Here is a 13,389-nt window from a genome sequence, read left to right on the forward strand (position 1 = left end):
AGCGATCTGAATGTGGGAACGGACCAACTCATGTACATCGTCCATTCTTCTTCGTAATTCGGTCACATAATCTTCACCTGCTACATCTTCTCCAGGTCGACACCCAAATTCTAGATCACAAGGTAGTCGCATTTCGCGTCCGAATAGGACTCTGGCTGGTGTCTGGCCTGTTGATTCGTTAACAGCAGATCTGTAGGCCATTGTGAAGAACGGAAGGTATTGGTCCCAGTCTCGCTGATGATCGGACACCATCTTTGTCAAATACTTGCCGACTGTCCTATTCATCCGTTCTACCATACCATCAGATTGCGGATGATATGCTGTAGTTCTTGTTTTCTTCATGCCTAGTCTATCACATATTCCTTGGAATATATCGCTTTCGAAGTTCCTGCCTTGGTCACTATGTATCTCCAAAGGCACTCGAAATCGGCTGATATATTCTTGGATCAATTTATCTGCAACGGTGGCGGCCTTCTGGTCTGGAAGTGCGTAAATCTCGACCCACTTAGTAAAGTAATCCATTACTACCAACATGTACTTGCCTCCATTTTCACTTTCTGGAAATGGCCCAGCGATATCCAAAGCTATTCTTTCAAACGGGCTTCCAACATTATATTGTCTCATAGGAGCTCCCCTTTTTCGGTAAGGCCCGTTACTCGTGGCACAAATAGTACATTTCTTACACCAGTCTTTTACATCGTCGGAACTGTTCATCCAATAAAACCGTTCCCGAATTCGCTGAAGGGTTTTCTTTACACCAAAATGCCCTCCCGATGGACTGTCGTGTAACTGACGAAGTACTTCGGCTATTCTGCTCTTTGGGATCACCAACTGTCTTCTCTTCTCTGAACCGTCATCATTTTCTAGGACTCGTTTGAGCAAGCCATCTTCGATGATAAATGAGTCCCACTGGGCCCAATACGTCTTAACTACTGAGCATAGGTTTGATATTTCCTGCCAAGGTGGTCGACGGTTTTCCTCTTTCCATTTTCGGATTTTCTGTATAACTGTATCTCTCTCTTGTTCTTCCCTTATCTTAGTAGGCGTCCAGTCGTCGTTGACAATCGTCGTTCTTAGCACTGCTGCTTCCTTGGATTCCGTTTTGTTGCAGTGGGAACACTCTGCTGGGCATGGCCTTCTGGAAAGAGAATCAGCGTTTCTATGGCTAACTCCGGCCCGGTGCTCAATCTTAAAATCGTATTCTTGGAGTCGTTCGATCCACCTGGCTATCTGACCCTCTGGATTCTTAAACTGCATCAACCACTTAAGGGCGGCATGGTCGGTTCGGATTAGAAACTTTCTGCCATAGAGGTATTGATAGAAGTGCTCTACTGATTTCACTACTGCCAGAAGTTCTCTTCTCGTGACGCAATAATTCCGTTCTGGTTTTGAAAGAACTTTACTAAAATATCCGAGGACTCGTTCCTGTCCTCCTTGAATCTGAGACAGCACTCCTCCAATTTCCACATTACTTGCATCCGTATCTAAGATGAACTCTCCTTCTGGCAGTGGATACCCCAAAATTGGTGCTGTTATTAAATGCTTTTTCAACGTTTCAAAGGCATTTTGGCAGTCTATATCCCAGCGGTATTCTCTTGCTTCCTCTGTAAGTCGCGTTAATGGCTTAGCGATATCTGCAAACTTCTTAATAAACCTCCGGTAGTAAGTACATAGTCCAAGAAAACTTCTCACTTGATGTTTGTCAGTTGGTTTTGGCCATTCCTTAATGGAATCGATTTTTCCCTTATCCACGGCCACTCCTTCTTTACTGACTATATGACCCAGATAATTGACTCTACCTTGAAATAGCTGGCACTTCTTGGGGTTTAGCATCAATTGGGCAGCTTTAAGTCGATTAAAAACGTTTTCTATATTCCTCAAATGATCTTCAAATGTCTCCCCCAAGACGATTATGTCATCTAAATAAACCAGGCATGTTTTCCAAGATAACCCTCTCAACACATTTTCCATAAGCCTCTCAAATGTCGCAGGAGCATTACAGAGTCCAAATGGCATAACGTTGAATTGCCACAATCCAGATCCTGTGGTGAAGGCTGTCTTTTCTTTATCTACTGGGTCCATTTCTACCTGCCAGTATCCAGACTTCAAATTCAAAGTAGAAAACAATTTACTTCCAGCCAATGTGTCCAATGTATCATCGATCCGAGGCAGAGGATAACTATCTTTCTTGGTAACGTTGTTCAGCAAACGGTAATCCACACAGAACCTCGTCGTTCCGTCTTTCTTCTTAACCAGGACCACCGGAGAGACCCATGGGCTCGTAGAAGGTTCTATCACCCCGTCTTTCTTCATTTCCTGAACAATCGTTTCAGCTTCCTCTCTTTTCGCCTGTGGTAATCGTCGAGCTGTTTGACGAATTGGCTTAGAATTACCAGTATCGATTTTATGCTTAACAACCGTAGTTCTTCCCGTCTTTCCTCCTTTCGGTACGAAAATATCACGATACTGCCGAAGAAATTCCCTTAATTTCCTTTTCTCCATCTGATTTAGAGACTGTCCTGCAACTGCAACCATTTGGTCGAATTTGTCGTTGGAATTATCAGATGTTGTCGCCTGACGGATTATGGATGTCACAGGTACACAAGTTCCTACTTTTGTCTCTTTCTTTATGGTCACTGGGTAGTCGTTGACATTGATAAGTCTCACAGGAATTTCCTTAGCCGAAGTCACCAATTCTTTTCCAATTATGATTCCACGGCCAACCTCATCGTCGTGGTTCCAAGGCTCCATCATAACAGGTCTCCCTTCGTCCACCATTCCCTGTAGCCGCGCTACTATGATCGTTTCGCTTCTCGCAGGCACGACTGTATCTTCTGTAATGGCTGCTTGCACAGTGTTGTCATTATGTAGATGGAGAAATACCTCCTCGTTGCCAACTTTGATTACCTTATTCTTAAAATCCAATTGGAATCAATGCATATTCATTACGTCCATTCCTAATATAACATCCTCTTCGATGTCAGCAACTATAACAGTATGGACAAACTTTTCTGCCCCAATTCCCAATTGTACCTGGATTTCTCCATTAATGTTGGCATTTTCACCTGTAGCGGTCCGAAGTCGCAACCTCGTTGGTAACAGTTTCTTACGGCTGTTTATAACTGTCGGGCGTATAATGGTTCTGGTCGCTCCGGTATCCACCAACAACGTATGCTTTTTACCATTTATGTCTCCATCTACATATACACTATCTTCACGACATTTCAAAGAAGCTATTAGTATGAGAGGGTCTTTGGAAAAGTTCTGGGTCGAGGCTGCCCCCTAAGGCTGACCCGTTCTAGTTTTCCTGATGGTGAGTTTCTTGATTTGCGTCGTACCTAGGGTGCTTACAGGAGCTTCGTACGTGTCCTATTTCGCCACAATTCCAGCATCTGATGGTCTTCGTTTTCTTGTATGTCATGCTTTTTATCATATTAACGAGCTGGTCAAGTTTATCTTCATCTCCTTCCTCTTTTACAGTCCGAACTTTACTGTACCCGCCAGAGGCCTGCGTAGCTGACTCGTATTCGAGGGCGGCGGATAAGACATCAACCAGCGTCTTGTGACGAGCTAATCGTAGTGTTCTCTGCATTTCATGATCACGAAGACCATCAATAAACCGGCCAATTTTCCATCATGTCTTCGGGAGCTGTTGGATAAGCATATCGTACTAATCTGGCAATATCTACCTCATATTCTTGAAGAGCCTCATCTTTCTTCTGTCTACGATTTTTAAGCTGCGACTGATATACATGCTCCAAATGTTCGTGGCCATATCGCATATTTAACCTCTTCTTCAGTTGTTCGAAATCATCGGTCTCCTCTACGGCTATGGTCTGAAGCACATCTAAGGCATCTCCTCGAAGAGCGATAGTCAGGTTTACCGCCTTTTCTTTTTCAGACCATCCATTTGCTCTTGCGGCTGATTCGAACTGTTTCATGTAGTTGTTCCATGACGATTTTCCATCGAAAGTTGGGACTTTAACATGAATAGAACCTCCACTTCCTTCAAATTTCGGCCGTGTCTCCAACTTACATTTCGTCTCGTCTTCTTTTATCTCCACTGTAATCGGATTGTTACCTCTCTCTGCTGTCCCTGTTTTCTCCATCTTCCTTTCCATTTCTTTCATCTTTTCTTCGAAGGCCAACATATCGGCAGCAACTTGATTTTTTAACGAAGATATTCTATCGTCGAGGGCAGACATCTCAGAAGTGACTTTAGAGATTTCCGAAGAGATGTTAGCAGAGACTTTGCTTTCCAGCGAAGAAATCTCGTTAGAAACTTTGTCTTCCAACGAAGCGATGTCGCCGGAAACTTTGGCTACATCACCAGAAACTTTGGCTACATCAGAAGAAACTTTCGAAATATCGTCAGAAACTTTGTTCTCTAATGATGCGATGTCACCATAAACTTTCGAAATATCGCCAGAAACTTTGTTCTCCAATGATGCGATGTCGCCGGAAACTTTCGAAATCGACGAGAGGACAGCATCTTCAAATATATAGGTCTCTGGATCTAGTCCTTCTTCTAGCAAAGTGTTCTTTAGTCGTTGGACTAACTCAGCCTTTTTTCCGGTAGAAGCTAATTCTCTGTCTTCAAGATGTCTTCTTAAATTAGTCACTGTCAGCTCATAAATCGTAGCCATTTTCACAATTTATTTTATATTCACTTGTAATTTATTTTCGCAATTTATCTTAAGTATTCCACTATTCTGACACCATTTGTTGTGAATTTATTAATTGTTATGTCTTTAATTTATAATGTCTTTATCGAAGGGTTCTTATCGTAATTTATTAAAAAGCACAATAACTGATATTAATTTATTTATCACTAAAAATACATAATTTATTAAAAGGCGAGCGTAACAATAAATATCGCGAGCGCGTCTTCAGAATTAACTGTTCTCTTCAATCAAAGTTCGGTTATTTTATATGAAATCCTGATATACTAGAATAGTCGAGAACATCTAGTTGGAGGATTCACCATAATTTGATTCTAGACCTCCACCGAAATTTCTACAACAAAACAGAATAATTAGTCATAAAATTTAGGCCAGTATATTTATCGTAACAATATATATATATATATATATATATATATATATATATATATATATATATATATATATATATATATATATATATATATATATATATATATATATATATATTTATTTATTTACGGTAACAATTGACTTCCCACATGTAAAGTTGTAGGTTCAATTGGCTTCCGCTGGTCAATTGGCATCCGGTATTCGGATGCCAATTGACCTCTTCAAAATAATATCAGAAACGCATAGTGGATGATATTATAAGGCTCTTTACGCGATATGAACCCGGAATCCAATTGGACCGTTTTTTGATTCGTAAATAAATCGTAGTTCGAGGCAAAAAATAAGCAGCGCCACCATCGATTTGTGTATATTGAGTTGAAGCGATATTCATGTCGTTACAGCTTAGCGGTTCAATTGGCATCTACAGGATGTGATACGATTTTGGAAGCCAGTTAGTCACTTAGATTGTCTTAGATTCCAGGTTTATAAAGGTTCGAGTAACATCTGGTCGATTCGCGTTTGAGTTTAATTCTTAGAATGGATATTTTTTGTTTAGTTTTTGGATTTACAATATATTATTGGTTTTATCTTACTTTCTTGTTATCTGCAGTCTTTTATTCTTTTTGAAAGGTTTTATAACCTTATTTCTCAGCGCCATGTGTATAATTTTTTGAAGCACATTGCTAAAACGTTGTGTATTAAAAAGCATTTAATGTTAGGGGTTGTAAATGCATTAAAAATGTTGTGAATTTTGAAAATGTGGTTTGGCGCTGTGTTAATAAGATTCTTTCGTTAAGATGCTTAGTTTTTATCTATCTCTGGTTATGCTTTGTCTTTTTTTCTGTGAAAATATTAACTAATATTATAAATGTGAGTGTAAGGTGTTTGTCGGCTTGTTTTTTTTCGCATTCCCTGTTTAACTTTTTAACCGATCATATTGATTATTTTTGCAATTTTGACAGGGACACAAATAAGCACAGATGATACATTTTATTAAAAAAAGTTGTATTTTCAAGGGATACTTCTCGGCAGAAGACACCATCACAATCGAATCGAGGATAAAAGCTAGTATTTTATATGTAAATGAGAATGCAATCCACTCTTAACTGATCAACATTTAATATATGTCATCACAGGTGTTCCGTGTGCAATGCTGCTAGGTCACCTATGTGATCAGTTAAGAGTGGATTGCATTCTCATTTACATTTGAGATTCAGAGGACCTTGTCCCCTTAAGCAGAACGGACAACTTTCCAATGGAGAAGCCAAGCGTCACTGATGAGGTCTGGCGGACCGAAACTGCTGTTTGGCGTTTCACACTTGATGGGTTGTGTTGATCTGCGACCATTGGATCAATAGTATAATTCAATGCCAGTAGGTGTATTACCCCTCGGAGTAGTGGTTTTTGTTGATCCAAACATAATTGGTTGGGTTTCGGTGACCTAAACCGATCAGCAAAGGGCTCTTGTTGTTCCAAGTTGTACATGGGTGACCTGGCAGCATTGCACACGGAACACCGGTGATAACATATTAAATGTTGATCAGTTAAGAATGGATTGCATTCTCATTTACATTTGAGATGCAGAGGACCTTGTCCCCTTAAGCAGAACGGACAACTTTCCAATGGAGAAGCCAAGCGTCACTGATGAGGTCTGGCGGACCGCAACAACTGTTTGGCGTTTCACACTTGATGGGTTGTGTTGTGCTGCGACCATTGGATCAATAGTATAATTCAATGCCAGTAGGTGTATTACCCCTCGGAGTAGTGGTTTTTGTTGATCCAAACATAATTGGTTGGGTTTCGGTGACCTAAACCGATCAGCAAATGGCTCTTGTTGTTCCAAGCTGTACATGGGTGACCTGGCAGCATTGCACACGGAACACCTGTGATGACATATTAAATGTTGATCAGTTAAGAGTGGATTGCATTCTCATTTACATTTGAGATTCAGAGGACCTTGTCCCCTTAAGCAGAACGGACAACTTTCCAATGGAGAAGCCAAGCGTCACTGATAAGGTCTGGCGGACCGAAACAGCTGTTTGGCGTTTCACACTTGATGGGTTGTGTTGTTCTGCGACCATTGGATCAATAGTATAATTCAATGCCGGTAGGGGTATTAGCCCACGGAGTAGTTGTTTCTGTTAATCCAATCATAATTGGTTGGGTTTCGGTGACCTAAACCGATCAGCAAATGGCTCTTGTTGTTCTTAATATATTTAAATGCTGGTGTTATTCTTTTCTTTTGATCTGTCTGGCTATTTTAGTTAATATATTACCTGTATATGACGTGATCGAGCAATATATTGTATTGGGCTTTTTCTCTTGTGGTGGGAAGATTGATTTAAGGGCTTTCTTGAGTAGTTTTTGCTGTAACATTTTGTTTATTATGTGTTCGTTGTATCCAATATTTATTGCTATAAGTTTAATGATATTCAATTCTACTTCGAAGTTATTATTTGACATTGGGATTTCTGTCAATCTGTGGAACATACTATAGTAGGCTGCTAATTTATGTTGTGCAGGATGGGATGAAGTACTGTGTATGGTTGTGTCAGTATGTATAGGTTTATGAAATACAGAGAACTCGTGTTTGTTTTCAATTCTTATAATTTTTAATTCTAGAAAATTTATTGACTGGTTTTGTTTTATTTCTCTTGTAAATTTAATATTACTATGGATTGAATTAACGTATGATAAGATTTGGCCAAATTCATGAAACATAAAATAATGCAATGTCAAAACATGTAGCATGTTATTAATTATTCATACTTTATATGGAGGTGCAGAGATTACCTTTAGATATTTATTTAAAACATCATGATTCTCAATCTTCTAAAGAGTTTGAGAAAGTCCTAACAGAAACCGAGAAAATTTTAGTTCACTCTTTAAAACGCATAGTAATAAGAGGTAAGAGAGGTAGAGGCGTACCTGTTCTGTTTGACAAATTGACCAAAAGTGGAGTTGACACTTTAATTAAATATAGGAATAATTTTTTTACCTCTTACAACGAATACCTATTTGGCATACCGAATACTATTAACTGCATCAGTGGATATCATGTTCTCAGAAAGCATGCTTCTAAGGTGTTGAATGATGCAAACAAAATCACTACCCTCACGTCAACTCGCCTCAGAAAACACTTAGCAACAATAATACAAATTTTAAAAATGGAAAAGGGTGAACTAGAACAACTAGCAAAATTTATGGGGCATACCTCAAAAACTCATGATGAGTGGTATCGTCTCCCGTCAGACATTTACCAAACCGCAAAAGTTTCCAAAATATTATTGCTCGCTCAAAACACTAATATTGACCAATATAAAAATCGAAATTTAAATGAGATTGAAGTCGATAACGAGATATTGGAAGACGCAGAAGAAGCTGATAGTGACGAAGAAAATACTAATCAACCTATTCTTCAACAAAATGAAGTAAACATCCCGTCACAAAATAGAATACAGGAGAAAGGTAAACGTATTTTAGTTCCATGGACAAAAGAGGAAAAAGAACTTACGCAAAAATTCTTTGCACGTCATATTAAGAAGAAAATTCCGCCAAAAAAAATGGAAGTTTTAAATTTGGTAGAAAAGTATCCCAATGTTTTTAAAAACAGGAAATGGGACACAATAAAAGTATTTGTACAAAATAAATATAAATCACAATATTTCATTCAAGTGATTACGAGTTTCAATAAAATATTCTATTACAATCCTATAGTTTTAATGTATCCTTCATTACTTTCTTATTGAATTAAACCTAATTTTATTAACGTTTTAAAACGTCGTCATATTAATATTTTCTCTTGGATTTTGTAAATCCAATGAAATGTTGTAGATAGAATTTGAGGTTGGACAAACATTCATTTTTTCTTAGCTGTTCTAGTTTTAAAATAAAGTTTCTAACTAGTCTATGTTTCTAATGGTAATAGTGGGTTTTGTACAATTGCTAACGTATAGACTTTACCTATTTTACGTTTTTATCGAGGCTATTTTTTTTTAAATAAACCCGGTGTGGTCAATGTTGATTATTTCCATACGACATGTGAGTCCTAAAGTAACGGATAAATTCAATATTTTTGTAACTAAAAATATTTTGACGAAATCCTCGTACAGGTCGATTTTTGTTTTTTGTTGTGCATTTTTTCAATATAATCTTTTTATACAGGGCGTGTCGTGTAAGAGTGGCCAATACCAACTTTCTTATTTTAAATACAACACCCTGTATATTATTATATCTTTTGATTTCTAAGAATATTCTAGATAAAATTTATATTCAATCTTCTATTCCTATCTTTAACTGTTTTTGAGTAATCGAGGTTGGAAAAGTGACAATTGCTCACAAAATCTAAACAGTTCGATCTAGAGTAAAATGGTTTTTATATTAAGACAAAAGCTTTTTGTATTTACAAAAAGCTTTTGTCTTTATATTGATTCAGGGTATACAGCCAACTATTGGATTTGGTCCATTTTAATTAGTTTTTATATTACTATCTTAGTTTTTAATATGCTATCTAGTGGTATTAAATAAAAATAAAATACGAAAATTGTCGTGGTCGGCCCTAAATTTCAAAATTTGTCATTTTGAATATAATCCTATCATCTCTGGGTTTGATACCACTAGATAGCATATTAAAAAGTAAGATAATAATGTAAAAACCATTTTACTCTAGGTCGAACTGTTTAGATTTTGTGAGGAAAAATACACGAAATGTCACTTTTTCAACCTCGATTACTTAAAAACGGTTAAAGATAAGAATAGAAGATTAAATATAAATTTTACCTAATATTCTAAGAAATTCAAAAATATAATAATACACAGGGTGTTGTATCTAAAATAAGAAAGTTGGTATTGGCCACTGTTACACGACACGCCCTGTATAAAAAGATTCTATTGAAAAAAATGCACAACAAAAAATAAAAACCGACCTACATGAGGATTTCGTCAAAAGATTTTTAGTTACAAAAATATTGAATTTATCCGTTACCTTAGGACCTCACTGTATATAAATCACAATGGATCATTTTATGTACCATTATAGGTATGTGCCATGTATAGCCTTGATAAAGACTTAAAATAAAGTAAAAACATTGGCAAATTTTAAACATTAACTAGGTTTTAATTGTCCCTAACCCACTATTACCATTAGAAGCTATTAAGTGGACACTACTCCTAAAACTTTGTTTACGTTGTAAGCTATGTATCGCCATTTTAAAAAGAGAGACCAAGAAATTTTGTAAATTATATGTTTGCAACTGTGTTTCTTACAAAAACCTTTTGTATGTATATAACTTCTTTATTATTCACTTCTAATGAAGTTAAGAGATAAAATACTGATTCTGAATTTTGTTTAAAAGAAGTGTACCTTTAAACATTTGATTTTCAACTTCTTCAAAGTTACAGTAATTTCAACATCTTTTCAATTCTTGAGTACTTCAATTCCCAAGAGATTTCAGTAATTTTATTTTATTTTTTTCTACGTAGGGCAAACACAACCATGAGATATAATCGAGACTCCATATATTTCAAACTAGGTTGATTTTGATAAAATTGGTTTTTGTTAGGTACAGATAATAATTACCTATGTAGTGCCTTCATAACAGGTAATTCTTATTTTTATGTTACAGCCTTAAAATAAAACATACATTATGTCGAATAAATTTTGATATATTATTTATTAACAAACGGTTAAAGAAAAACAAATATGTGTTAAAATACGACTCTTTTTTAATTATTGCTTTTCATAGTATATGGACATAATATTTTATCTCTTTTTAATGTAAAAGAATCTGGTTCGTTTTGATTGTGCATCTATTATTATATATTACCACATCAAACCAGATTCAGTGACGTACGAGAAGTATGGGCAGAGGAAAGAAAAATACACACAGTTGTAAGAAGTCAGATACCAAAAAATAAAGGAGAAAGTTATGTGCACTTTGCGTTCGGCAATAATGTGCCTGTTGTCTTAAACATCTTCACTTGCAAAAATTTTCACAGTGAGTGTTATCAAATGGTCGTATACTCTTATAAGTACTTTTGTTTGCTTTCTAAGTATTTTTCATGGACTTTGAATTTGCTAAAATATTGGAAAGTGTCATCGAAAATGCAAATCGAAGAGAAATACGAACAAGAACGAGAAAATACAGCCCATATAGCCCATAATGCGACGTAACAGCCCAAGACATGAAGTTACAATCATTGTAACATTTAATTTTAACATTTAATCCTACTATACCAGAATTTCTTTAGTAATACCAAATAATTCATTACAACAGAGCTCTTTTACTCAGGGAATAATCAGACTAGAAGTTGTTAAAAGACGATAAAACATTTTTAAATTACTGAGCTTAAAAAATGTAAAATAAAAGTATTTAGCAAATTAAATCAAATTTGAAGCTGTCATAATTTTAAAAGAAAAATATTCAATCTCGAAAAAAGCAATAACTACCTGCCTACAATTTATGGATAAAGAGTAATATACTCTAACAAGTTAAATTTTTAAACATCCGTTTCGACAACAAAATATTACAATGACTGAACAGATGAATTGACTCAGGTAGAATTCCACCGAAACCTTTAGGTATTATTGTCGACTTGAGTCATAAACCAATGGATGCTAAAGGTCCAAAGCCAATCGATGCCAAAGAAACCGCAACAGCGATTGATGCCAATTGGTACCGCAACAGAATTCGCTGTATATTGTGGCCCGTGAATATTCACGGATGCCAAATGGGAATACTTTTCGTCCAGAAGTCAATTGGTACTACAAAGAAATATATATATATATATATTTGAAAAAATAGAGGAGAAAATTCTGTACAGGCGGTTAAACAGCTGATCTGTCAATTTAGAAATGAGAAAAAGTACCAACTTGCTAAAAAGCATACCCATACACAAAAGTGATGATAAATGTATTGTGCAAATTTTAGAGTTATATTACTTATTAACATAGGATATAAAGTATTTTAAACTATCAAATAGGGATTATTAGTGTGGAATTAGAAAAACTTAATAAACCGTTGATCAAGTATTCACTATTAGGCAGTTAATGAGACATGTTGGGAATACGATAAAAAAACATTAAACTAGTTATTTATATATTTTAATTAACAAACATATGATATAATCATAAGATTAAAACTATGAAATGACATGGCAGAACTTACCTAAGAAATTAATTAATTTAACAAGCAGTAGGTAATCTACAAGTAAAGTAACATTTGAAAGAAAGCTGTCGACTTATTTTTAAATGAACATTGAGCTTAAACAGGAATATTCCATGTTTCCACTAGTCTTTAACATCGCTTTGGAGAACATCGCCTGGAAAGCAAATACAGAAAATTTCACAGATTAATAATCAGGATCCTTATTATACGGATGTTCACCTATGACTTTAATATACTAGCGAATATAATTATTAGTAACTGTTGCTTTTTAAACATACGATGACCTTTATATAACAAATAAAGCCATTAGAAAGGGGGTATAATGTCTACTATCCATCTTGAACTGGCTGATTTTCTTCCTTTGGCATTGGGTCTATATATTACCATAGAAAATTAAAGCCATATAACAATATGAAATGCTTTTTTAACAAGTAAAATCAATAAACAAATAATATATACATAAAGATTATATAAATTCTAAATATTTACAAATTAAAATATGCGTGGTAATGATATTAAAAAGTAGTCATAACCTAAAGTGATTTTAAAAAAGGTGAACGAATTAGCGTAACAGCTGTTCTGAGAACTAAATATGATAAGACGAATTGTGGATATCTATGATATGATACGGCAGGAAAGATTAATGACTTTACAGCTGATTGCCACATAAATATCAATGTAACGCAAATAGGATGATTTTGTATAAAAGACAAATAATATTATATAATAATCTATATATAGATACATATAGTTAAATAAAACTACAACTATTATAAAATATAGTAAATATTTGTTTAAATAAACGTAAAATGTTCCACTGAAAGTTAACGATAAATATTAAAAAATAAAGGTTAATAAATGTTTTTTAATTCACGGCACACGATTTAATAAAGATCAGCACACAAGATAAATTCGTAACAAAATGCATATACTACTAGTAAACGTTACTCGATGCAGCAGCAAAGTAATTCTGGAAATAAATATGTAGGTTGTACTTTACCTCAATAGAATCATAGCAACAGCTATCGAAAAAGATGTCTTCTTTGACATACATCAAACACAAAAGAATCGGCGATAGCGCAAAGGGCAGCTACCCCTTAACCAAGACACGACTGTCTTGTTTGGCAGATGGAACTCGTCTCTTCGATGACTGAGCAGCGTCCACCCCT

At 35.5% G+C, this 13,389-nt stretch overlaps 1 protein-coding gene across 3 annotated transcripts in view; it reads right to left on the minus strand.

Annotated features, from left to right (window-relative positions):
* The window catches only part of LOC140441400 (protein arginine methyltransferase NDUFAF7 homolog, mitochondrial), a 378,831-nt gene that overhangs the window by 125,202 nt on the left and 240,240 nt on the right, over nucleotides 1-13,389 (minus strand). Inside the window, exon 6 of one of the 3 annotated variants that reach the window (XM_072532116.1) lies at nucleotides 4,808-5,016. The exons of 1 other annotated variant lie outside the window; for it this stretch is intronic. In XM_072532116.1, the coding sequence (XP_072388217.1) occupies nucleotides 4,981-5,016 (36 nt within the window). In that variant the 3' untranslated portion in view covers nucleotides 4,808-4,980. Of the gene's footprint in view, nucleotides 1-4,807; nucleotides 5,017-12,220; nucleotides 12,375-13,389 lie in introns of those variants that run through there. One more of the 3 variants, XM_072532115.1, reaches the window with a different exon arrangement.

Source organism: Diabrotica undecimpunctata, chromosome 5, assembly GCF_040954645.1.
Source record: "Diabrotica undecimpunctata isolate CICGRU chromosome 5, icDiaUnde3, whole genome shotgun sequence".
Taxonomy (NCBI): domain Eukaryota; kingdom Metazoa; phylum Arthropoda; class Insecta; order Coleoptera; family Chrysomelidae; genus Diabrotica; species Diabrotica undecimpunctata.